General features: G+C 49.7%; 1 protein-coding gene across 1 annotated transcript; it reads right to left on the reverse strand.

Moving 5' to 3' along the window:
* Positions 1-502: 502 nt before the first annotated feature.
* On the reverse strand, positions 503-24,005 carry Atp6v0a2 (ATPase H+ transporting V0 subunit a2). The gene is made up of 20 exons (XM_042669000.1): positions 23,762-24,005; positions 19,678-19,756; positions 17,819-17,916; positions 16,651-16,788; positions 15,904-15,992; positions 14,258-14,384; positions 11,477-11,559; positions 11,309-11,402; positions 10,547-10,759; positions 8,553-8,703; positions 8,282-8,418; positions 7,692-7,879; positions 7,511-7,601; positions 6,418-6,536; positions 5,505-5,715; positions 5,285-5,404; positions 4,360-4,479; positions 2,809-2,926; positions 1,699-1,870; positions 503-970 (listed from the first exon to the last, which is right to left on the reverse strand). The coding sequence occupies exons 1-20, from the start codon at positions 23,876-23,878 to the stop codon at positions 865-867; spliced, it is 2,571 nt and encodes an 856-aa protein (XP_042524934.1). The 5' UTR covers positions 23,879-24,005; the 3' UTR covers positions 503-864.
* Between the last annotated feature and the right edge of the window lie 214 nt (positions 24,006-24,219).

Raw genomic sequence — 24,219 nt, forward strand, 5'->3', positions numbered from 1 at the left:
TACTGGGGATTGAACCCAGGGCTTTGTACATGCTAAGCAAGCACTCTACCACTGAGCTACACTCTCTTTAGTTTTTTTTTTTTTTGGTCGGTCGTGGGGCCTGAACTCTGGGCCTGGGTGCTGTCCCTCAGCTCTTCAGCTCAAGGCTAGTGTTCTACCACTTGAGCCACAGCACTACTTCCAGCTTTTTCTGCATATGTAGTGCTGAGAAATAGAACCCAGGGCCTCATGCATGCAAGGCAAGCACTTTACCACTGAGCCACCTTCCCAGCCCTCTCTCAGTTTTTTGAGACAAGATCTCACTATGAAGCTCAGACTGGCTTTGAACCCCTAATCCTTATCCTCAGCCTCTTGAGAGCTCAGATTATAGGCATGCATCACCAAGCTCAGTTGCATATTCTTAAGCAGAATATGAATCTTTTGATTATTCACCATTAAAAAAATCTTTAAAGAAATCATGCTAAACTTTAGCTGTTGGAAAATACTATCTGACAACTTCAGGTGAAAGAATAACTATTTTTTAATAAGATTTAAAAGGAATCAAATATCTAAGACCATTTTTGATTGGCCATTCAAAATTGGCTTCTCTCCTCTAAGCCTACATTTAAAAAAATAACTTCTAACGTAACACTTGGCATTAACTTATTTCTGTTTGTAATAAAAAACCAAAAGAACTTTATAGGTCCAAATTGGCCAACATTTTACAAGATAATTAACTTGAGGGAGAGGTGCAGCTTACAGAATCATCTGTTGTATTGTAAGGCAATCAATGAAGACAGAGCTTTTCCAGCCTAAATCTGGCGAGCGAATCTCTAACATGATAATTCTCTTTGGATCTGAGAGTCTGTCGGGCTGGCGGGATGGTCATGCCACGTTGTCGTCGCCGTTGAATTTGGATGAGAGCAGACTGAATGAGAAAGGAATGAACTTGGTGCCCGCACCAGTGTAGAATTTGTTTTGAAATTCTACCCTGCAAAAAAGCAAAGGACATATATTCATGGGAGATTGGAAGTCACATTAAAACAGTATTTGAAAGTTAAAGACAAAGTTTGTGTGCTAACACTGCTTTGCCCCACACACCAGGTTTGCCAGACAACTGTCCTTAAACACCCTGCCTGGCCTCACCTTCTGCGTGTGACAGCAAAGCTAGCGAACCCCAGACACACACAACAGAGCCTCTTCCATTTAGGTCACTGGATGTACAGCACAGTTAGCTGGAGAGGTAAGTGTGAGTGTGTACACATGTATGCAAGCATCAAGAAATGCCTGAAAGCCAGGTGCTGGTAGCTCACGCCTGTAATCCTAGCTACTCAGGAGGCTGAGATGTGAGGACTATGATTTGAAGCCAGCCCAGGCAGAAAAGTCCATGAGACTCTTATCTTTACTGAACCACAAAAAAAGCAGGAACTGAAGCTGTGGCTCAAGTAGTAAAGCACTAGCCTTGAGCAAAAAGAAGTTCAGGGATAGTGCCCAGGCCCTGAGTTCAAGCCCCAGAAAAAGTGTGTGCACACACACGCACAGCCTGAGAGCTGAGAGGTATTTTACAGTAAAGTAAATGAAAGTATGAAACCTAAGTAATTACTTTCTGAGCATAAGCAGAACTACCATCAGTAGTTAAACTGTGTTTTGTTTCTAAAGTGTGACTGGGCAGTCAGAATGCATGTGTGCACACCAATTCAAGTGGACAGCCCTACTCACCAGTGGAGGCGGATGGCGTGGAGGAACGCTGAGAGCCCTTCCATGACCAGAAGGATAAAGATCGTGAGGACAGCAAAGAGTGCCATGACGGGCAGCAGCAGCAGGACCCCCATGGTCGTGTCCACGCGCAGGCCCACGCGCAGCAGCATGGCCCACAGCACATCGGACAGCTCTGAAAGAGAGTTTGTTCAGCACAGTATGAAAAACTACAGACCTGCTTTTAAGAGATCAGAAGCAGGGAGTACTAACATGTCTCCCTCCCTTGTCATCGTAGCTCATCTGCAGCCCTGGCACCTCCCTTGGCATACCCTGGTGAGCAAAGCACCAGATGCAGAACAAGTATCTTGTCTGATTCATCGTGTTCTGCTCTAGTCTGGATTGGCCTCTGCACCCTCCCTGTATAGAACAATTTGGAACCTCTGGGCCTCACCCTGTATTTCCCTTGGCCGGCCAGTGCCCTCCCTTGATTGTCCACTTCTGTCCGTGGGTTTCACCAGACAGGAAGCGACAGAACTGCCACTCTGCTGCCTGTGCCTGCACTGGAAGCCATGCTGACCACCACACAGGCCAAAGAGACAGGACAGACAGACACCCTGTCACAAAGCACATGGGTAATACTTAGGCAGTATAGGCTGGGAGTGGGCAGCCTGTGAGTTTGAACACACGTGTTCACGTTTACTAAGCCATGAGAGGAACTGAGTCTGGAGTTATCATGCTGAGAGTAAGCATGATCTAACCCAAGTAGGGAAAAAACACTTGTGCTTGAACCAACAAGCAGGCCCTCCTGCAATTACACTGCAAACCAGCACTGCTTCAGGGTTCCCCTTGAGATAAATAAGCAACTGTCCTCAGTAAGGCAGGGTTGAACAAAATATAGCGAGGCCCAACCCTGTAACAGTACTGATAGTGATGCTGTGAATGCCAGGGAGTCTCCTGATTTTCACTTCAAGTCTTGACCAAGAGACCAGAGACACACATAATAATAAGTTATGTTCAAGCAACCCAGCAGTAGTTCACACACTACCTGTGAGACAGTGCTGTTTGCAGGAAATCTCCCGCAGTGCTGTGAGTTTTCACCTAAGACCCTAGTGGATAGGAGCAGCAACTTACGTGCATGTGCCAGACTGAGCGCCCAGAGCCTCAGGTAGGACGCGGTGTTGGAGATGCAGCCAAGGCAGTACTCAATGGAATGGATCACCTGCGTCATCAGGATCTCTCCAAAGTTGAACTGAGAGACATTACACAGAACGTGTTAGACACTGTCCCAGGCCTGTTCCATTGGCATGTACGACCCTGGTGGGACCACGAGGAAGGGACTGGCCTTTGGAAAATGGTAACAACATGCTAGAAGTGAGGCCGTAAGCAGGGATCTGAGTCCTGCTGGAAGCTCTCTCACTCACCAACTCAGTGACTGAGGGGTTCACACCCCCACTGCACCCCCATCTGCCTGAGCCTCAAGTAGGATTGTGATGATGGCTACACCCGCACAGAGCTCACCCAGTCCAGGCCTCAGGGGCATCTACAATGGAAAAGCCCTCGGGAACCTCAGGTGTATACAGCATGCTATGTGCCTGGTTAACAGAAAGGCCAGTAGAGGTGCCAAGGGACATGTGGAGAAGAGGCCAGAGTGGAAAGAGGGGACACTAGGCGAGGCACCCCAGTACATCCCAGATCTGCTTTTTGGTTCTACCAGCGTATGATTTATTAAACATCACAAATTAAAACACTACATCTCATAAGAGTGACAAAATATAGCTGGGCACCGGTGGCTCATGCCTGTAATCCTAGCTACTCAGGAGGCTGAGATCTGAGGAATCATGGTTCAAAGCCAGCCCGGGCAGAAAAGTCTGTGAGACTCTGATCTACAATAAACCACTAGAAAACCACAAGTGCTGCTTTGGCTCAAGAGGCAGAGCACTCGCCTTGAGCTGAAGAGCACAGGGACAGCATCCAGGGCCAGAGTTCAAGCCTCATGACTGACAAAAAAAAAAAAAAAAAAAAAAATGTTGCTTACAAGAAACTTTGTTCAGCTTTTTTTGTTGTTTTGGTACCCAGGACTAGGACTTGAACTCTGGGCCTAGACACTGTCTCTGAAGCTTTTGTACTCGAGGGTAGCATTCCACCACTTGAGCCATAGCTACTTCTGGCTTTTTTGGTAGTTAAAATGGGTATGAGTCTCATGGGCTTTATTGCCTGGGCTGGCTTCAAACTACAATCCTCAGATCTCAGCCTCCTGAGTAGCTGGATTTACAGGTGTGAGCTACTGCATCCGGTTTGTTCAGTCTTTATTAAGCAATATCATAGGGCCAACTTTAAAATACAAAACACAGTTATAAAGACAAAGGCTTAATAAAGACCTCTCAGAATGGGAGACCCAGGAGCTGCCATCAAGCCCGGAAGCCCACTCTTACCTGTCCTGTGGGACAGGGTGTCCTGACTGATGCCATGTTCACCACCCGAAGGCTGCTTCCCATAACCTACACTGCCGACACTACATACTCTAGTGCAAAATGAAAATCCAGACTTTGGGTATAGCACCAATTGTAGGACCAAAGCGGCGCCCAGGAAGTTCAGAGTCATGCTGCTACTTCCTCATATCTCTAATTACTGTTTATAATCACACACTTAGCTAGAGAAATGAACAACAGAGTGAAAAGTTACCTCTTCACACGTCATCTCTCTGCAGCCATCTTCCCCTTGGCTGTTTCCCTGTTCGATATCATGGCTCCCGAGTAGAGACACCTCTTCCTCGCTGTCCTTCCTCACAAGTGTGTAGCCACTCTGGCAAGCAGAAGAGCACAGTCATAAGGCTGTGACCAAACAGAATCACTGCTTGCTTCAGCAATTCAGCTTTGTGAAGAAAAGCTTCCTAAAAGAAAATGAGCACTTCATGCCAGTTAGTGTGGTGACTAAGAGAGGGAGAAAAGGAGAAAGAAAAAGGGAGAGGGAGGAAAGAGAGACAGAGAGGATAATGAGCATTGGTAATGATGTGACAAAACAGAGCCTTGTATACTGCTGTGGAAATGTAAGTGCTGCAGCTGCAGCTGCAGCAAAATAACTGGGGTGATTCCTCAAAAATAAGCAGAAGTGCCAAGTGATCCAGCACCCCTGCTTCTCCTATGCAACTAGAAGAACTGAAAATTGAGACTTGAAGAGTGTTAAGTATCAGAACAATCATGTTCATAGAAGCTTCAGTCACAAAAGCCCAAAGCCAGAAACAGTAAAGTACCCACCCACAAATGCATGCATAGACATGGCACAAAATATCCACAGCAGAGACTTTTATACTGACTTAAAAAGGAAAATTCAATATATGAGATAACACAAATGAAAAGTTAAGGCCATTATGCTATGGGAGGCCAGACACAGGACAGATATTATGAGTCTGCTTCCACGAGGCACTTCCCAGCACAGAGAATCCTGAGTAGAGAGTATGGGGGTGGGGTGGGGGACTTTTGCCTAATAAGTACCAAGCTCTGGCTTGCAAATGCAGGCTTCAGACGAATGATAGTCTCGTGAAGCCTGCAATAGAGAAGGCTCTGGCTTTGAACCAGGCCTTCGACAGGCACACACAGACCCCACTTACCCGGTTCATGCCAAAGCAACCACGCCCATTGTGCAGCCACAACAGAAAGAGTGGCTTTCCCAGGAGGAGGACGGGCACCGACAGTGCCGTGACGATCAGCAGCAGCTTCTGGACGTGCTTCTGTGGGGAACACCAGGGAAGCACGAGAACATGGAGGTGTTAGGAAATGTGGTGAGGGGCAACCTTCCCAACCCTCCCAGAGGGGAGGCAGACTGAGCACCTGCCCTGTGTAGAGGCCACGCGTGTCAGCAGTGGGGAACAGGAACATGTTGATGAACTCGATGAGAATGCTGGGCGCATCCCGGGAATTGGCTGCCGAGTAGATCAGCCACTTGTAGACAATCATGAAGATCAGGTAGCCAAAGATACACAGCATGAACAGCAGCTCTGGGATGGTGACCAGGTAAATGTTGAACTTTTTCCTGAAGTGCCTGGGAAAGGAGGGAGCCATCACCACAAAGCGGGAGTCGGCTGGGTGAAGTGCTTAGTGACAAGGCAACAGGCCCGTCCTGAGGCTCTGCTTGTCTGGATGGCTCATGGTTTTGTGGTGCTGTGGGTCTGCCCACAGAGGCGCCCAGGGAGGAGGGGGATGCCAGCCAGCCCCACCACAGCTTTCACCATGGCTCCTTTATCTGGAGTCTTTGCTCCCCTTAAAGTAAGCCTGCAGATTTGAATCTGCCTCCAACATGCTCTGTCGTAAGGAAAGGGTTGTAAAAGCTCTTCAGGTCTCCAGTTACATTACAATTTAAAGCAAGCACATTGAATGACATAAACTACATCTGGTGATGTCAATGAGCAGTCTGTTTAGAGAAAGACATGCAATCTCTTACTCATAATATGCTAGCTCTAATCACTCTTAACACCAAAATGCTTTCTAACTTATAAGCTCCACAAGGACGCATCTTCTTCCTGCCCCGCACTGCCGAAGCCCAGTGCCAGGACAGTGCCTGGCACAGTGCATGCCCAGAACATCCTGCTGAGTGAAGCAATGACTGATCACAGAGAAACTAACAGCGCCGAGTCACACTGTCAACACACTTGGCCCTGCATCCACTCAGCACAGCCCACCAGAAGCCAAATTTAAGAAATCTCTAACAACCTATAGACATAGCTGAAGAAAAATCTGTACTTACAAGTGGTTAAATATTCCCAGAATGACACCGAAAGTCATGTGAGTAATTCCTAAAATCACAGACATTTTCATTTTGAAAGAATTTAGGAAAGTGAGGCGGTTCGTGGCCAAGTTCCAAATCTAAAGACCAAATAAAACACAAGAGAAAACGTTCATTTCCTTGCACAGGGATTCTGGGAAAGCAGCTCTAGATGGCAGGGGAAGCAACACTATGGTCTCTCTGCCTGCAGCCTAGGCAGGAGGGCCAGACACACTCACTGCAGGCCAAAGACTGAGCCCACGGGAGTGGAGGAAAACGAGGGCAGCCAGTGTAAGCCACACATGGCTCCCCTGCCCATCCCTGCCTGTGAGCTAAAAACACGCTGGTGTGGGGGCCATCTGCCAGGAGGGAGGTGGGACCTAAGAACAGACACTGTGTTCTCCACACCCCACAAACAGACACCTGTGGCCCCTGCTCCCCACAGTAACAGAAACCCGTGTCCCCAACACTCCCACAGACAACAGACACCCATGGCCCCCACATCCCACAGACAATAGACACCTGTGTCCCCCATATCCCACACTCCACAGACCCATGTCCCCCACACCCCATGGAGAGCTCTACAAGGGCACAGACACAGGTGGTAGTGACCCCAGCAAGCTGTGTGAAACCTGGGGCCCTTCAGACAACTGTAGGTGTGCAGATTACCACACCCCTATCTGGCCTTCTCCCCCAAATCCCACTCCAACTTTCTTTTTTTTTTGTCAGTCATGGGGCTTGAACTCTGGGCCTGGGCACTGTCCCTGCGCTCTTCAGCTCATGGCCAGCACTCTACTGCTTGAGCCACAGCGCCACTTCCAGTTTTCTAGTGGTTTATCACGGAGTTTCCTGCCCGGGCTGGCTGTGAACTGGGAGCCTCAGATCTCAGCCTCCTGAGTAGCTAGGATGACAGCAGGGCTGCACAAGCACCATGACGCCGCCAGCTCCGCGCCACACTCTTTGTAGACCAAGGGAAGAAATAATTGACATAGATGAAGAAGGAATCTGCAAAGGCTCCCTGAATCCCTGGTGGCGCTGGGAAAGGAGGGCCACCCCGACACCCGGGTGGACTCACAGGGTCGATGCCGAAAGGGTAAGGACCTCGGAACACTCCAGGGACACTTGGATTCAACTGCAAAACCCTGTTGCTGCGGACCACGGTGTCACTGTGAGAGGGAGTGGGAGGTGTGAGGTGTGGGGCCTCTCGATCTGCTCACCCCACTTCTCTGTGGCGGTCTAGCAGCTCCCCCACTTACTTCCACAGCACCATGCTCTCCCGCTCCTTCGCCTCGTGGCTGGAGCTGTACATGGCAGACACATTCCACCCAGAGCCAAAGATGTTCATGGACTTGGAGAAGCAGTCGTTGTACACGAGGCCGGTGTACACGGAGAACAGGCCCATGAGCAACAGGATGTAGCGGCCGTGGAAGAACATCCTCATGATCTGTGCAAAGTGGAAAACGTGGTGACAGGACTAATGCCACATGGGTCGCCTGGCCTGACTCAGGTCTGTCACTCACAGGCGCCAGGTGCGCACCTCTGCAGCACACAGACAACCCCAAGCTGGCATTTTAAAAGCAGCTCTCACAAGCGCAAGTGTGGCTCAAGTGGTAGCCACCAACTGTGAGAAAACAAAACAAAAAACTGTGAGAAAAAAAAAAAAAAAACAAGAAAGTGAGGCCCTGAGTTCAAGTTCCAGCATTGGTACAAAAAGAAAGAAGTAAAATTTTAAAAAATTTTAACTAAAATTAAAAGCAAAACGCCCCAGCAGTGGTGGGGCAGTCAGCACGCGTGGCGGTCAGGGCGTGGCGGTCAGTGGGCGTGGCGGTCAGCGGGCGCGGCTCACCTCCTGGGACTGCTTCAGGCGGGGGTGGTTCTCGTACAGCACCAGCAGGAGGGCAAACAAGAACATGACGAAGCCGTGCCCCAGGTCCCCAAACATCACCGCAAACAGGAACGGGAACGTGATGATGGTGAAGAGGGCTGTGGGGAGGATGGAGGACACTCACAGCCATGCCAACACAACCGCAAGGACACCCACATCCCCAGCAACTGCCCACTTTCCCAGTCCTTGAGTGGGGAAGCACAACAGGAGGCCTGTGCGCTTGGACGCCCACCTGGATTCACCTCTCTGTAGCTGCCAACGCCGTAGGCGTCCACGATGCTCTGAAAGCCCTCGGTGAACCTGTTGGTGCGGATGAGCGTGGGCGGCGTCTCCTTGGTGGGGATAGTGTTCATGAATGAAGGGATCGCAGCCCCACTCTCTCTCTTGCACACAGAAAAGAAAAGGAGAAACATGCCATTCAACGAAGTTAGAAAGCCACACTGCCACCGCTTCGGGCAGAAGCCTGTGGTGGCTGCACTGAAATGGTCAGAGGTCAGAGGGCAGCAAAGGAGGGAGGAAGAGGTCTCATCACAGCATCTTCTGGGGCCATGGCTCCCAGAGGAAGCACGGGAACAGAGCTGCAGGCAAAGGGGAGGAGAGAAGGAGCTGGGTGTGAGGAGCATGGGGATAAAAGGCCCCGAGTCACCAATGTAAAACAGAGATTAGGCTGGTGTGGTGATGCATGCCTATAATCTCAGAACATAGGAGGCTGAGCCAATAGAATTTCAAGTTAGAGAGCAACCTAGTCTACAGAGCAAGACCTTACTAAATAAATAAGTAAATAAATAATCATCATAATTTAGTAACTGTAATACAGATAGCAAAAATTCTATATGGCTTATGATTCTTCTGAAGTATTTATTGATTTAAAAATGAGAAGAGCTAGGCGCCAGTGGCTCACATCTGTAATCCTAGCTACTCAGGAGGCTGAGATCTGAGGATCACAGTTCAAAGCCAGCCCAGGCAGGAAAGTCCATGAGACTCTCATCTCCAATAAACCACTAGAAACCCGGAAACAGCACTGTGGATCAAGCGATAGAGCACTCGCCTTGAGCTGAAGAGCGCAGGGACAGTGCCCAGGCCCAGAGTTCAAGACCCATGAGACCAAAAAAAAAAGGTCACTAGAAGTTAGTAAGTCCAACAATCCAACAGACAATGGGCAAAGTAGGGAGGTCAAAGTGGATCCACAGAACTATCACAGTGAAACTCCTATGTACTAGTAATATATGCTAAGAAAAACTAGGCAAAGATTCTACAAAAAAAAGGAATGTCAGGCACCAGTGGCTCACTCCTGCAATTCTAACTTCTCAGGAGGCTGAGATTGGAGGATCGAAGTTCAAAGCCAGTCCAGGCAGGAAAGTCTGTGAGACTCTTATCTCTAATTAACCAGCAGAAAACCAGAAGTGGCACTGTGGCTCAAGTGGTAAAGCGCTCACCTTGAGCTGAAGAGATCAGGGACAACACCCATGACTGACAAAAAAAAAAAAAAAAAAATTGCAAAATTCTTCAGAAAGGTGCAGGTAGTGCGAGCCAAGCCAGCACACGCACAGGGTAGCAAGTACCTGGAGGAGAAGCTAAGGCCAGTGCTACTCATTGCCATGGGATTTCTAACTCAGGATGGCCTCAGAGGCCAGGAACTGTGAGGTGAAACATGGTGCTGCACAAGCCACCTGGTCTTGAAAGGGGGACACGTGACATGTCACGTGAGTCGGGCAATGTGAGTAGCATGAAACCTTCCGTGGGAAAGGGGGCAACAGAGGCAGAACAGACGTGACAGTTCTTCTCAGCAAGGAGGCAGCGGGAGGCGGCCACTGCCCAGCCCTTTACGGCTCTACAGTTCATACTACTAATTCCAAACAGCAATGTAAAATGCTGGGTGTGGGGTGCACTCTTGAAATCCCAACGCCCAGGAGCTGAGGCAGGAGGATTCTGAGCCTCAGGCCTACCCTCAGCTACCTAGAAGGACTCAGTCTTAAAAAACGAAAAAGCTGCCGGGCACTGGTGGCTCACACCTGTAATCCTAGCTACTCAGGAGGCTGAGATCTGAGGATCAAGGTTCAAAAGCCAGCCTGGGCAGGTAAGTCTGTGAGACTCTTTTTTCCAATTAACCACCAAAGTGGTGTTGTGGCTCAAGTGGTAGAGCATTTGCCTTGAGCTGAAGAGCTAAGGGACAGCACCCAGGCCCAGAGATCAAGCCCCACAACTGACAAAAAAAAAAAGCTTCACCGAGCCTTGCTCCAGTGCACGGCGCAGGCCTGGCAGGTCCGCCTCGGGGCACCAGACCTCAGCGATGAGACACTTGTTGGTGACATCGAAGCTGCACATGTTCAGCATGTGGTAAATAGCCTTCATCTTCTTCACCTGCACGACACGGCTGTACACTGACTCAGCAGCTTTGCACAGCACTTGCCTTAAATAATCCTCCGTCTTGTGAAGCACCTGGGGAGAGCAAACACGGCGTTCAGCCCTCAAATGTGTTACAGTCTGGACCCACTTTAGGGGAGCCCCCCAGGCACCCGCCTCCAGGAGCAAACCACCAGAGTGGGCAGAAAACAGCTGAGCAGGGAGAACAAGACCTGGGGACAGAATGTTAGACCTTGTCATTGTGCGCATGCTCGCCTACTGGACCCAGCCAACATTCTGAGCCCCCATTTCTGGAACTCTCACCAAGTTCCACGCAGCCCTTGTGCCAAGAAATCCCCTTTGGCTGAAATGCATGTTTTGCCTGCGAGTCTAAGCAGAGCAGCCAGTGACACCCCACTTCCATGTGGGTTCCTCATGCTTTGTAGTCATCAATGACAGACAATCTGACAAATCATTTTGTGGTGCTGGATGTGAAGCCACGCCTCCAGCCCCAGTGCCTTCACTGCAGAGACTGCTGAAATCTCGCTTTCATAAGGGAGAGATGGAAGGTAGACAGCTACAGCCTCATGACATCTTAGACCTCCCCCAAGCAAGCGAGCTTGCTCCTCTGTGCACATTCCTCACCGTGTACAGATCCTGGATCCGAGTGCTCAGCCCCTCCTGGATCTCCTTGCGCTCCTCGGCCGTGTTTGGATAGGGATAGAGGTGGCAGTGGTAGCTGGAAGACAGAATGGACCTCAGTGCCCGCTGAGCACAGACCCTCGGGAGGCCTCTAGGCGCTTCTCTCCTTACCAGTCACAGATCTTCTTGACCTTGTGGCCAATCTGCTCTCCCCAGAAAGATATCAGAAACACGTACCACTTTATGACTTCCCCCTACGAAGAACAAATACGGGACAGGTAAGTGCTCCTCAGCAGCCCAAACTCAGCTCAGACCGAATACACTCAATTGCTCAGTAAGCACAGTCCTCTTATCTGCACACTCACTGCTTGCTAAAACAACCCCACAGCCAGCATTCATCCCACTCCCACTGGACCTGCAGAGCAGCAAGAACCTTTCAACACTTGCTATGGACCGGTGAATCCCAACAAGGTCACCACCCCTTCCCCAGCTTTCATCCACTAACCAAGTGTCCTCTCTCAGGCTATTTATGATATCTTTCTGAGCTTTCTATTGGTAATTTGCTGGTCAAAATGTCCACCAAGAACGCTGAAGTGCTGTCTAGTGCCACATGGTAAGACAGCTTTGCTGGGAAATACATGTGCTGAAGAAGCCTCAATCAATTGGCATGAATTACAGCGCTGTTGGCCAAGAGCTGAATGTAAATGAACCAACAACACATAATAAACAAAGTGTCTAGCCTGGCACTGGTAGCTCACATCAGCTACTCAGGAAGCTGAGATCTGTGGATTGTGGTTCAAAGACAGCCCAGGCAGGAAAGTCAAGAAGCCCTTATCTCCAATTAAACACAAAAAGCCAGAAGAGGAACTGTGGTTCAAGTGGTAGAGCACTAAGCTTGAGCACAAAAGCTCCGGAATGGCACCCACGCCCAGAGTTCAAAAGAGAAAAGAAGGTTCTAGGCACCGGTGGCTCACACCTGTAATCCTAGCTACTTAGGAGGCTGCGATCTGAGGATCATGGTTCAAAGCCAGCCCAGGCAAGAAAGTCCGTGAGACTCTGATCTCCAATAAACCACTAGAAAACAGGAAGTGGCGCTGTGGCTCAAGCGGTAGAGTGCTTGCCTTGACCTGAATAGCACAGGGACAGCGCCCAGGCCCAGAGTTCAAGCCCCATGACCGACCAAAACAAAAAAATAAATAAATAAATAAAAAGAGAAAAGAAGGTATCTAAATAAAACACAAATATCAAGGTTACTCTGACACTGGTGACTGGAGCGGTGGACCTGATATCCACACTTGCTAACTCAGTACCCACAGTGGCTCAAAAGAACAGTTACTGCCAATAACAAGAATCAACTGAATTTGCAAATATCAACAAAATAGAATTCTACAAAAAACTAAACAGGAAGATAGGCACCCGTGCCTCATACCTGTAATCCTAGCTACTCAGGAAGCTGAGATCTGAAGATCCCAATTTGAAATCAGCCTAGGCAGGAAAGTCTGCGAGACTCATATCTTCAGTTAACCAGCAAAAGGCTGGAAATTTCTTGAGTGGTAAAATAGCAGCATTAAAGGAAAAGCTAAGTGAGAGCAAGAGGCCCTTAGTTGAAGTCCCAGTAACAGCACAAAGAAAAAAATCTACACAGGAATGCCACAGTGTAGCAGAGTGGATGTCTAGTATCCATGAAGTCCTGAGTTTGATCTCTAGCACTAAAAAAAAAAAAAAACAAGGCTGGGAATGTGGCTTAGTGGTAAAGTGCTTGCCTAGCCTTGGGTTCCATTCCTCAGTACTACGTAAACAGAAAAGGCCTTGAGCAAAAGATGCTCAGGGACAGTACTCAGGCATGGCAAAAAAAATCCAAGGAAACTGACTAGGAGCTGACTCTATTGCCAAGCACGAGCAGAGGTGCCAGGAGACATGGAGGGATACAGACGATGAAGAGAATAAGGCTTGAAGGGACAAGGGAGGCTGTAAGGAAGCAAAGCCCCAGTGCAGTGCTGGCCACGTGAAGGAGGGAATTCCATGGACTTCGGGGAGCTCTTTCCCAGCAAAAGGAAAATCAGGCGGATCACAGTCAGAAGCAAGAGGGATGGACAGATGGCAGCAGGAACAGCCGTCAGAGATGTGCCAGCACCCGACCACTGCAGGTGGTAGAGAGTGGAAGACTGTCAGGACCACTGTGGGGGCTGGGAGGAGACCATAATGGGGAGGGGGGGGGAGTAGGCGGGAGGCAGGTGCAGGGCTGCTGCAACCTGGAGGTAGGAAGATGTGGCTAACCTGACCCAGTGGTGGCAGGGAGGAGAAGCTGCCACACTACCTTCTTCCAAATGCAGGCCACTAGATCTGCAGGGCATTGAGTGCTGTGAGCAAAAAACAGATACCCCAGGAGTTCTTGTCCAAGTCCTTAGAAACAGGGAGCTTTGGAGGGGTCAGAGCAGGGTAGGTATGCAGGGTAGGTGTGTAGGGTAGGTGTGTGCGGCAGGTGTGCAGGGCAGGTGTGTAAGGTAGGTTGCAGGGCAGGTGTGTATGGTAGGTGTGCAGGCCATGTATGTAGGGTAGGTGTGTAGGGAAGGTGTGCAGGGTAGGCTTGTAGGGCAGATGTGCAAGGTAGGTGTGCAGGGCAGGTGTGTAGGGCAGGTGTGCAGGGCAGGTGTGTATGATAGGTGTGCAGGGCAGGTGTGTAGGGCAGGTCTGCAGGGCAGGTGTGTGGGACAGGCTTGTAGGGCAGATGTGCACGGCAGGTGTGCAAGACAGGTGTGGCAGGACAGATTGAAGGAGAGGCTGGGACTCCAGCTTAAGGTGCAGAGTGGAAGCATGGGCCCTCAGAAGACGTGAGAAAGGTGGACTGGACTGGGTGCTCGGGGGAGCGGGCCAGTCGCCTGTCACCCTGCCTGTGGGAAGGCCTGGGCCACACTGCTGTGCTGTCCCCCAGCAGTCTGCACAGGTACTCACGGTCTCAGGGTCCTCCAGGGCCTCATCCAGCTCGGCGTAGGTCACGATGGTGTAGCCTTTGCAGACCCTCCACAGCATCTTTTCAAAGGCTTCGACTTTTCCTTGGTGAATTAGGCCTGATATAAATCTATAAGACAATGAAGAACTGCAGTCAACTCAAAGAAGTCAGTATTACCAAGTTGCATTAACAGAATGGTAGTTTCCATTTGTACTTTATTAATGGCACTGGGGACTTAAACCCAGAGCCTTGTACTTGCTAGGCAGGGGCTCTATCACTTGAGCTACTCTGATGGTCCTTTTGTTCTTTTCTGAGACAGAATGTCACGTTCTGTCTCACACTAGGAGCCCCTAATGGTATTTCCTCAGATGGCTGGGATACAGAAACCCACTACTTATTAAAAGTCTCAAGAACTCTGATGTACCAGCTGGTCTTGAACCCTGATGTCATGATCTCCTCCTCCCAAGTAGCTAGGATTACAGGCTTAAGCCACTGTGCCCAGTCACATTTCCATTATTCACAAAACAGCAAAGGCAGTCTGAATACTCTCCAGCTGAAAATCATTCATTTAACATGATATCTAAAATGTTTCTGAAACGGCCTTTTAAAGGATAGCTGTGCAGGGAGTGGTGGTATACACCTATAATCCCAGCATTCGTGAGACTGAGCTAGGAGGGTCCTGGCTTGGAAGCTAACAGGGCTACACTGGGAGACCAAAATGGTGGCACAGGCTGTATGCCAGCCACTCAGAAGGTGGAGGAAGGAAGGACTGGGCAAAGTTGGTGACACTATGTCTCAAAGACAGAAAATCAAAATGAAAGAGCTGGGACAAAGCTCAAGGACCTGCCTAGCAAGGACACAGCCCTGAGTTCAATCCCCAGTACTGTGCATGCACAGAGAGCCACCTGTAACGCATGCCGGGCTGAAACCCCAAAGTAAATGACTGCAGGGCGGCAGGGCACTTCCAGTCCCCTAGGAAAGCACAATTGCCTAGAGGAGGCTGTCCCAACTAAACCCCACCAGACACCCCACTGACACCCACAGACCCCACAGGCAGGCCACCCCCAACACCCACCAGCCTCGGCCAGTCTGCGGGCACCCCAGGCTGGCAGGAGCCCACCTACACCTACCACCACCACACCTACCCTCCTCTGATACCTACCCCACACAACTACCTCCCACTGTCATCTACCCCCTCAACAGCCTCCCACCTACTTCCCACTGCCACCTACCCCACAGCTACCCTCCTCTGATACCTACCTCCCTACAACCATCTCCTACTGTCATCTACCTCTCAACACCCTCCCACCTACCTCCCACTGACACCTACTCCTACAGTTACCTACCTCCCAACTATTCCCCACCTACCCAACTACCTCCTACTGACATCTACCCCTCAGCAGCCTCCCACCTACCTCCCACTGATACCTATTCCTACAGTTACCTACCCCCCAACTACTTCCCACCTACCCCCACAACTACCCTCCACTGACATCTACCCTGTACTATCACCTGCCCTCTGCTACTACCCCTAGTGTCACCTCCCCCTGTAACTACACCCACAACTACCCTCCACTGACAGCCACCCTCCCACACTTAACCCAAACTGACAATTATCCCCCCACACCCACTCCCCACTGACACCTACCCCAGTTTGGCTCCTAGCCTGTGCATGCAGCTGTAGTCCAACAAAGAATCATTCTCTAAGGAAGGAAATTCTTCATAAGTGGGCTCAAACTAGAAAGAGATGGAAGACCAAGTGTGTGTCAATAACCATGGCACTGTCGTGGCTTCATCCAAAAGAGTCACTTTGCCAGAGGTGACAGCTAGACCAGGGGACCTGTTTCAAGGGGACCACTTGTCCTGTCCACGCCAGCCCAGCGTGGTGCAGGCTGAGCCTTCTTCACACGAGGTCCTGGAGGCACCAGGGATACCACACAGGGGGTAAAGTCTGAACAAATGCTGAAAGTCCCCAAACCTCCAAGTGGGAGCTGCTTGGTGCGGGTGCTGTGCATCAGGCACGTGTGAGCTCCCTTCTGCAAACCATCCTCCGGTCTCTAAATTACACACCTTCCTTTTCCCTTAGCAATTTGGAAGAACTAAAATTTAGAGTTCAACTTCCACTGCCCAACTTTTTCCCATGATCATTAAGATTAAGTACAAACAAAAGCATCTCACAAATAGGAAGTACTGTGGTGGCTAAAACCAGCCACCCCAGAAAAAGGCAGGCCCTCTTCACATCTTAAACCCCAAGTGAAGAAGAATGCTGTGCTGGAAGTGCATCAGCTGGACGCAGTGCATGGATGTGCACGCACGCGCACGCCCGCGCACGCACGCACAGATGCAGGCAAGCAGCCTCTGCGGCCTCTGGGAAGGAGCCTAAAAACTGCCATACCTCAACGTTCCGCCTCACAAAGGTCCTGGTCACCCTCAGCATATGCGTGTACTCAATCAGTTCCAGAAGGTTTTTCCTCAACTTCTCCTTGTTCTTGGTGACTTCTCTCAGCTCCACCTCAAGTTTCTGCAACTGCTCCTACAGAAAAGCAGCCATCACTAGAGCTGGCTCAGTTCCTAGACTTATCTGGTAAGCTGCTAAGGAAGGTTTTTAAAAGGCAGGACTCGACAGAGTAAGAAAATGTCAAGATGGAAAGGTGCCTCGTTGACCCTCATCCTAGGCTCAAATCACTCTTGTTAAGTTCATACTGCATGTGACAGAAAACCTCGTAGGCTATGCAGACTCGAGTACCGGAGTGGCACCTCAGCTCTAATCTTGGAACCTCTCCAGTCTTTTCCTTCAGCACCACACACCAAGTCTACATGTCCTCTAATTTGCAACCTAGGAATTTCTTCTTTTTTTAAAAAATTATTTATTTATTTATTTTGGCCAGTCCTGGGCTTAAACTCAGGGCCTAGGCACTGTCCCTGAGCTTCTTTTGCTCAAGTCTAGCACTCTACCACCTGAGCCACAGTACCACTTCTGTGGTACTGAGAAATCAAACCCAGGGCTTCATGAGTACTAGGCAAGCACTCTACCACTAAGCCACATTCCCAGCCCCATATTAAGCATCCTTATCAATATGTAAGTACTAAAACAATAGACCCAGAGATACATAAGACCATACCATTGAGCCAATGAAAGCCAATCACTTAACACACTATATTTACTCTACACTAGTACTGTGCCCTGCTTTATGAAAACTATGTGTCTGTAATTATGACATAATCAGCTTATCCAACAGGCCAAACCAGATGACTGGTTTCTACTCCGCATTGCAGAGTTCTCTGGAGTTCACTTATCACCTGTGGAAGATGCCTCCTCCCCGACAACCAGGGAGAAGCCTTCCTACCGCATGTATGAAGAAGCATCACAGGGCAGAAGCCAAGACGTAATCTGCTGAGCCTCTGTGGAACAGCAGCAAGGGGGCCCTTCCCCCCATGATGGAAAAGGGCTGAGTATCCACATACCATCTATGACTGAATGTTAGCACAGTGGTGGTTTTCACATTACTGTGTGGAGAAGGCAGAAAGGCATGTGTGATTCTGTGCCCAGGGGCCCATGTTACCTGCATTTCTAGGACCTGTTTAAGGGGTGGCGCGGGAGGACTAGCCTCTCCTTCGGGCAGAGGGATGTCGGCTCTGGTGATCTCCTGCACCAGGTACACTGAAAGCAAGAGTTAAACAGATGACATACACAGTGAGAACACTGAAAAGCCAGCCTCCAAATGCCAGCCTTGCAGCTCCACCTACTTCTGGGCCACATCCTACCATGGAGCAAATCATGCCTGTAATCCTAGCTACTCAGGAGGCTGAGAGCTGAGAATCTTGGTTCAAAACCAGCCCAGGCAGGAAAGTCTGTGAGACTCTTATCTCCAATGAACCACCAGAAAACCAGAAGTAGCTGTACTAAAGAGGTGAGGGATGGCGCCCAGGCCCAGAATTCAAGGACCTCAACCAACAACAACAAAAAAGTCCAACCCTTAGTAACCAGAGATCACAGGATCTAATCCATAAAAGAAGCCCCAAGGAGGTGGGTGGAGAGTGTTAAGTGTTAACAGGCCAGTACTCAGCTGTACCCTCTCTCTCCCACCTAGATGATAGTTGTTAAGTAGTCAGTTAGCACTCAGCCACAGTCCTAAGCTACAAAGAATGGATAAATAAGTCACAGGGCTTTAGCACAATGAAATTCTATGCAGCTATCAAAAATGAAGGGTCTAGGGTAAGGTTTAATGGTAGAGCAGCTGCTTAATCACCTCAAGGCCTTGGGTGCAAACCCACTTACTGCCAATAAAAATGACATTGAGGGGGGCTGGGAAGGTGGCTCAGTGGTAGAGCGCTTGCCTTGCATGCCTGAGGCCCTGGGTTCGATTCCTTAGCACCACATAAGCAAAAAGAAAAAAGCTGGAAGTGGTGCTGTGGTTCAAGTGGTAGAGCGCTAGCCTTGAGCTGAAGAGCTGAGGGACAGCGCCCAGGCCCAGAGTTCAGGCCCCACTACCGGACCCAAAAAAAAAAAAAAAAATGACATTGAGGGCTGGGAATGTGGCTCAGTGGTAGAGTGCTTGTAGCATGCATGAGGCCCTGGGTTCAATTCCTCAGTATCACATAAACAGAAAAAGCTGGAAGTAGACTGTGGCTCAAGTGGTAGAGTGCTAGTCTTGAGCAAAAAGAAGCTCAGGGTCAGTACTCAGGCCCTGAGTTCAAGCCCCAGATCTGGCAAAAAAAAAAAAAGAAAGAAAGAAAAGAAAAAAAAGGTTCTCAGCTGGGAAGGTGGTTCAGTGGTAGAGTGCCTTGCACGCATGAGGCCCTGGGTTCAACTCCTCAGCACCACATAAGCAGCAAAAAGCCAGAAGTGGTAGAGCGCTAGCCTTGAGCTGAAAAACTGAGGGACAGTGCCCAGGCCCAGAGTTCAGGCCCACGACCAACCAAAAAATTTAAAAAAGGTTCTTAATTTACACATAGTAAGGGCTACCAAATAACAAAATGACCTGACTGTTACAGTGCAAATCTTTATTTTTATACAAGAATGGTAAACAATATTTTAAAAAAGCTATGTATCCACACAATAGTGATTACCTTTTTTTTTTTTTTTTTTTGGTTCAGTCGTGTGGCCTGAACTCTAGGCCTGGGCGCTATCCCTCAGCTTTCAGCTCAAGGCCAGCGCTCTACCACTTGAGCCACAGAGCCACTTCCGGCTTTTTCTTTTTGCTTATGTGGTGCTGAGGAATCGAACCCAGGGCCTCAGGCATGCAAGGCAAGCGCTCTACCACTGAGCCACCTTCCCAGCCCCGTGATTACCATTGAATGGAGAATATGAGTTACATCTTCTTTTTTCCTTTCTGTTGGTTTATATTTTCTAGTTTTTCTCAAAGGTACAGGTTTATTAGATAAAAGTAACTATTTACACTAAAATGAAAAATAAACTTACCCAATATTCGTTCTAGTTCTTCACACCGCTTTACTTCACCAACAAATTTTCTTTGAAAAGAACTGACATTCTGGTTAAGCTGAGGAAAGGACAGAAATTTTGCTTTAAACTTCTAAAACTTAAAATTTATTTTTTATCTATTTTTGATGCTAGAGATCAAACCCAGGACTTTGTACATACACACCAACCCTCCGATTTTTTTTTCTGGCCGTACTGGAATTGAACCTAGGCATGATTGGTAGGTGCTCTACCATTTGAGCCATACTCCTGAGCCTTTTAGTTGGTTGAGATATTCCTAGCCTGGACTTGAATTCTAGTCCTTTCAGAGTATCTCTATTTCTGAGTAGCTAAGATTGCAATTGTATATTATCACATCTGACCTTTTTTTTTTTGGTCGGTCGTGGGGCTTGAACTCTGGGCCTTGGTGCTATACCTGCGCTCTTCAGCACAAGGTGAGCGTTCTACCGCTTGAGCCACAGCACCACTTCCTGTTCTCTAGTGGTTTATTGGAGATAAGAGTCTCACAGACTTTTCTGCCCGGGCTGGCTTTGAACCGTGATCCTCAGATCTCAGCCTCCTCAGTAGCTAGGATTACAGGCCTGAGCCACTGGCGCCCAGCTATGACCATTATTTTTTAAATATTACTGGTCATGGTTTGGAACAAGAACAAGTCTTACCTACTATAGAATGGAAATAAATTTTCTGGATAACCATCTGACAACTCTTTTATCAGAAGATATCCTTTGGACTAAAATATCCCATGATGAAATTAAAAAAGGAAAAAAAACCATTATTATGGGGAAAAGTTATAAAAAACCAACCTCAGGGATAGAGGAAGTATAGTAATGCCTGTAATCCTAGCTACTCAGGAGGCTGAGATCTGAGAATCACAGTTCAAAGCCAGCCTGGGCAGGAAAGTCCATGAGACTCTTATTTCTAATTACCTACCAGAAAACGAAATGGCACTGTGGCTCAAGTGATAGAGCTCTCTCCTTGAGGTAAAGAGCTCAGGCCGAGTTCAAGCCCCATGACCAACCAAGAAAAAAAAAAATCCAACAATAGAAAATTGAGCAGGGGGGAGGTAGGGAAGGGATGTGAAGTGTAAACAAAGGAGGAGGCTGCAATGCTTGATAAGAAATGTACGCATTATCCTGCCCATGTAATTGTAACCCCTCTGTACAGTATGTTCACAAAAAAATTAAATTAAATTTAAAAAAAAAAAGAAAATTGAGCAAAGAAACTACAGACCAAATCCCTTGTATGGAATACTACTGAGACAAAGGAACAAAGCAGACACACCAGTGACCTTCAGAAGTGGAAGAAGCCAGACCCAACTCACAGGCTGCATGATTCCACAAATAGGGAATACCCACAACAGGCACCTCCACACAGACCCTTGGAGGACAGCACTGCCTCGGCTGAGGGAAGGAAGATTATGTGTGCAAGTCTAAGGAATCCACCTTCCTAGGGTGAGAGATGTTCTAAAACCATGTCAGGTAACTGGTAAACTTTCTGAAGAAACAGTGAACTGCATTCTTGAAATGGGTAGATTTTATGGTGCACCTCAATAAAGTTGTAACTCTACTAGGTGGAGACCTGGCTCAAGTGGTATAACACCTGCAACAAGTCTGAGGTTCTGAGTTTGAAACCTCAGTGCCATAGCAACAAAAAAAAGTCCCATACTGGACATAAGCTAGTTACATAATAATCATACGATGCCTTTCACTCATGTTGAAGGGCATTGTCAGTGAAAATTCTTTTTATTCTGTCCAGTGTTTATGCTAGGTACTCTCACAAACCAGTCAGACAACACGGTTTGCTTGTTTGTTTTAAGCATTAACCAGAAGAAAGACAACATTCAGACTTCACCTCTGTTTGTCACATTCCCTTCCCTTTCTGGAGGCCATGTTCATGTGCAGAGACCACTTCCAAGTTCCTACCAAAGCTGACACAACTAGGAAGGGGACGGAAGCCATGCATCAGAACTGTTCTCCAGCAAAACTAATTCGGTGGTAAAGTGCGTATCTTTCACTGAATGCTCTGGTTCTACAAACAGCAAGATCTCGATAAAGAAGTAAATACCTGGTGTTGCAGTGGATGGTTTTCTGCCATATGGGTTACAATGATCAGGTTTGGTTTTGCTATTACTGCAGTCATCTTAATTCAAAGCTAATGGGAAAAAGTACATGCATGGTGGTACACCCCTGTAATCCCAGCACTACAGAGGCTAAAGCTGGAAGATCTGAGTTCCAGCAAGCCAGGATACATAGTGAGATTCAGTCTACTAAAAAACAAACTAAAAATAAAAAAATGTGAAGGTATACTTCAACCTAGACCCCTGGTTCTGGTCTTCTGATAAGCGCTGGGATTACCCACGTGGCCCCTTCCTCCTGCTCTAGAGCTTTTTTTCTATGTAGTGGTAGTGGTTCTGAGGGTTGAACTCAGGACTTCAAGGATGGGCAGGGGCTCTACCACATGAGCCACATCCAGCACCAGAACCCTTTTAAGATAAGCATTTCACACAGGAGAGGCAGCAGAGACTTGAGGAGCCGAGACAGGGCTTAAAACAGAGAGAGGACCTTCCTTCCCCATTAATGCCAGTTTGTCATGGGACTCCCCTCCCACTGGCTAAGTGTATCCTCCACTGGCCCCTTCCCACCAAGAGAAAAGACAAAGGGAGGAGCCAGGGAGGGAGGAGCCAGGGAGGGCGGAGGTCAGTGACCCAGCCCAGAAACAGGGGTGCACTTGGGACGCAGGCTGACGAGCATGGTGCTGCTGACAGCAGGACAATCACATGTGATGGCACTAAGGAAACCCATCTTTGTGGTGATTAGAGTGGTTGTCCCAACCTGAGATTACAGGTTCTTAAGTGTCCCTGGCTTCAGATCTACCTGACCGAGAACAAGTCTGGCCTTTCCCGAGTACTCGCCACAGTGACACAGACCAGAGGGGCCCCCTCACCGGCCCCTGACGTGTATAGTTCAGGAGTTTGTGCTCCCTGCAAGGAGCCCCCAGAAGATGAGGGGAACCGGCAGGGAGTATAAAGGCCCCAGCGGGGGCTGGGAAGGTGGCTCAGTGGTAGAGCGCTTGCTTTACATGCATGAGGCCCTGGGTTCGATTCCTCAGCACCACATAAGCAAAAAGAAAAAAGCCAGAAGTGGCTCTATGGCTCAAGTGGTAGAGCGCTAGCCTTGAGCTGAAGAGCTGAGGGACAGCGCCCAGGCCCAGAGTTCAGGCCCCACGACTGGACCCAAAAAAAAAAAAATCAACAAAAAAAGGCCCCAGCGCATTTCCATTCTGCTTGGATGCGGGTGGCTGAGCCAGCAGGCTCCAACTCCCTTCCTAGCCAGGGTATCTCAGGTGGAATCAGGGTGTGTTCACTGTCCCCACCCAGACAGTCAACTCTGAGCTCCGGGATTCAGTCTGTTCGGTTCACTTCAGCACCAAAAACAGTGCCTGGGTGAGACAAGCACCCAAGAAGAGTTTGTTCATTCAACAAATCCTCACGAATGCCGGTAAACGCCAGCGACTGTGCCAGTGCTGGGAAGTGAACAAATCAGGCAAGGTCTCACCCGGGAGCCTGGCGGTCCACGGTGGGGACAAACAATAAACAAGTAAACGTCTGCATAAACAAGGGTTTATTATTACTTGGGGACATCACTTCCATTCCACGCATACAGACTGGGCTGGGTCCTGACCGCGCAATGACAGGTGTCAGTCGGCCAGAAGGCTGACGGAGCGGCGGCAGCCCTCGCATGCCCGTCCTCCCTCCTCAGCTCAGAGGCCGCCTCCTCCGGGAGGCCTTCCCTGACTTCCCCTTCAAAACCACCTGCCAGCGGTCGCCACCGCGCGGCCCGGCTCCTCCGCAGCGCGGTTTCGGATCTACCATTTGCGTGCCCAGCGCGCCCGGCCCGCGGGCCGAGAGCTCCGCGCGGCCCGCCGGGTCTCCCTCAGCCCCGGCCGGAAGTTGGGCGGCAGGGCCGGCCGGCCGGCGGAGGGGGCTGGACAGGCCGCCCGGCCGTCCGAGCCGGGGTCGCCGGCGGGGGCGCGGGCAGGGACGCGGGCGGGACGGGGCGACACTCACGTCTCGGAACTGGACCAGGCCCGCCTCGCCCAGCGCGCTGAGGCACTCGTAGGCCGAGCCCGACTGCAGGAAGAGCTGCGCCAGGCACATGCTCTCGCTCCGGAACAGGGACCCCATGCTCCCAGGCGGCCCGGGCCTCCCGTTCTTCCTGCGGTCCGGCCGCGGCCCCACACCATGGGGCTCCGCGTCCCAGCGGCCGCTCCGCGTCCCGCCACCGCGGCCGCTTCCCCAGCGCCGCCACAGCCGCCAGCGAGGCCCCGCCCGCGGCGCAGGCGGTTCCGGTTCCGCCCCCGAGCACCGCCCACCCGCAGACTGACCAATAGGAGCCCGGAGTTGCGGCAGCCATTCGCGGTGGCCTGGGCCAATCAGCGCAAAGTCGGCGGCCACTGACAGCGCGGTCGGGCTTAGGTTTCTGAGGGCTCCGAAAATGAGCGCTACAGAAGTTCCCCCGTTTTAAG

The sequence above is a fragment of the Dipodomys spectabilis genome, unplaced genomic scaffold (assembly GCF_019054845.1).
Source record: "Dipodomys spectabilis isolate Male_0828 unplaced genomic scaffold, ASM1905484v1 ptg000480l, whole genome shotgun sequence".
Classification (NCBI taxonomy): Eukaryota; Metazoa; Chordata; class Mammalia; order Rodentia; family Heteromyidae; genus Dipodomys; species Dipodomys spectabilis.

What these genes read in the sequence shown, in the direction of transcription:
- Atp6v0a2 (XM_042669000.1), bottom strand. Translation starts at nt 23,878, where the DNA reads ATGGGGTCCCTGTTCCGGAGCGAGAGCATGTGCCTGGCGCAGCTCTTC. An exon ending in GTTGCTTTGGCATGAACCGG is followed by an intron (nt 4,480 to 5,284) that starts GTAAGTGGGGTC and finishes TCTGCTTGCCAG; the next exon opens with AGTGGCTACACACTTGTGAG. An exon ending in GAGAGATGACGTGTGAAGAG is followed by an intron (nt 2,927 to 4,359) that starts GTAACTTTTCAC and finishes AATGTCTCTCAG; the next exon opens with TTCAACTTTGGAGAGATCCT.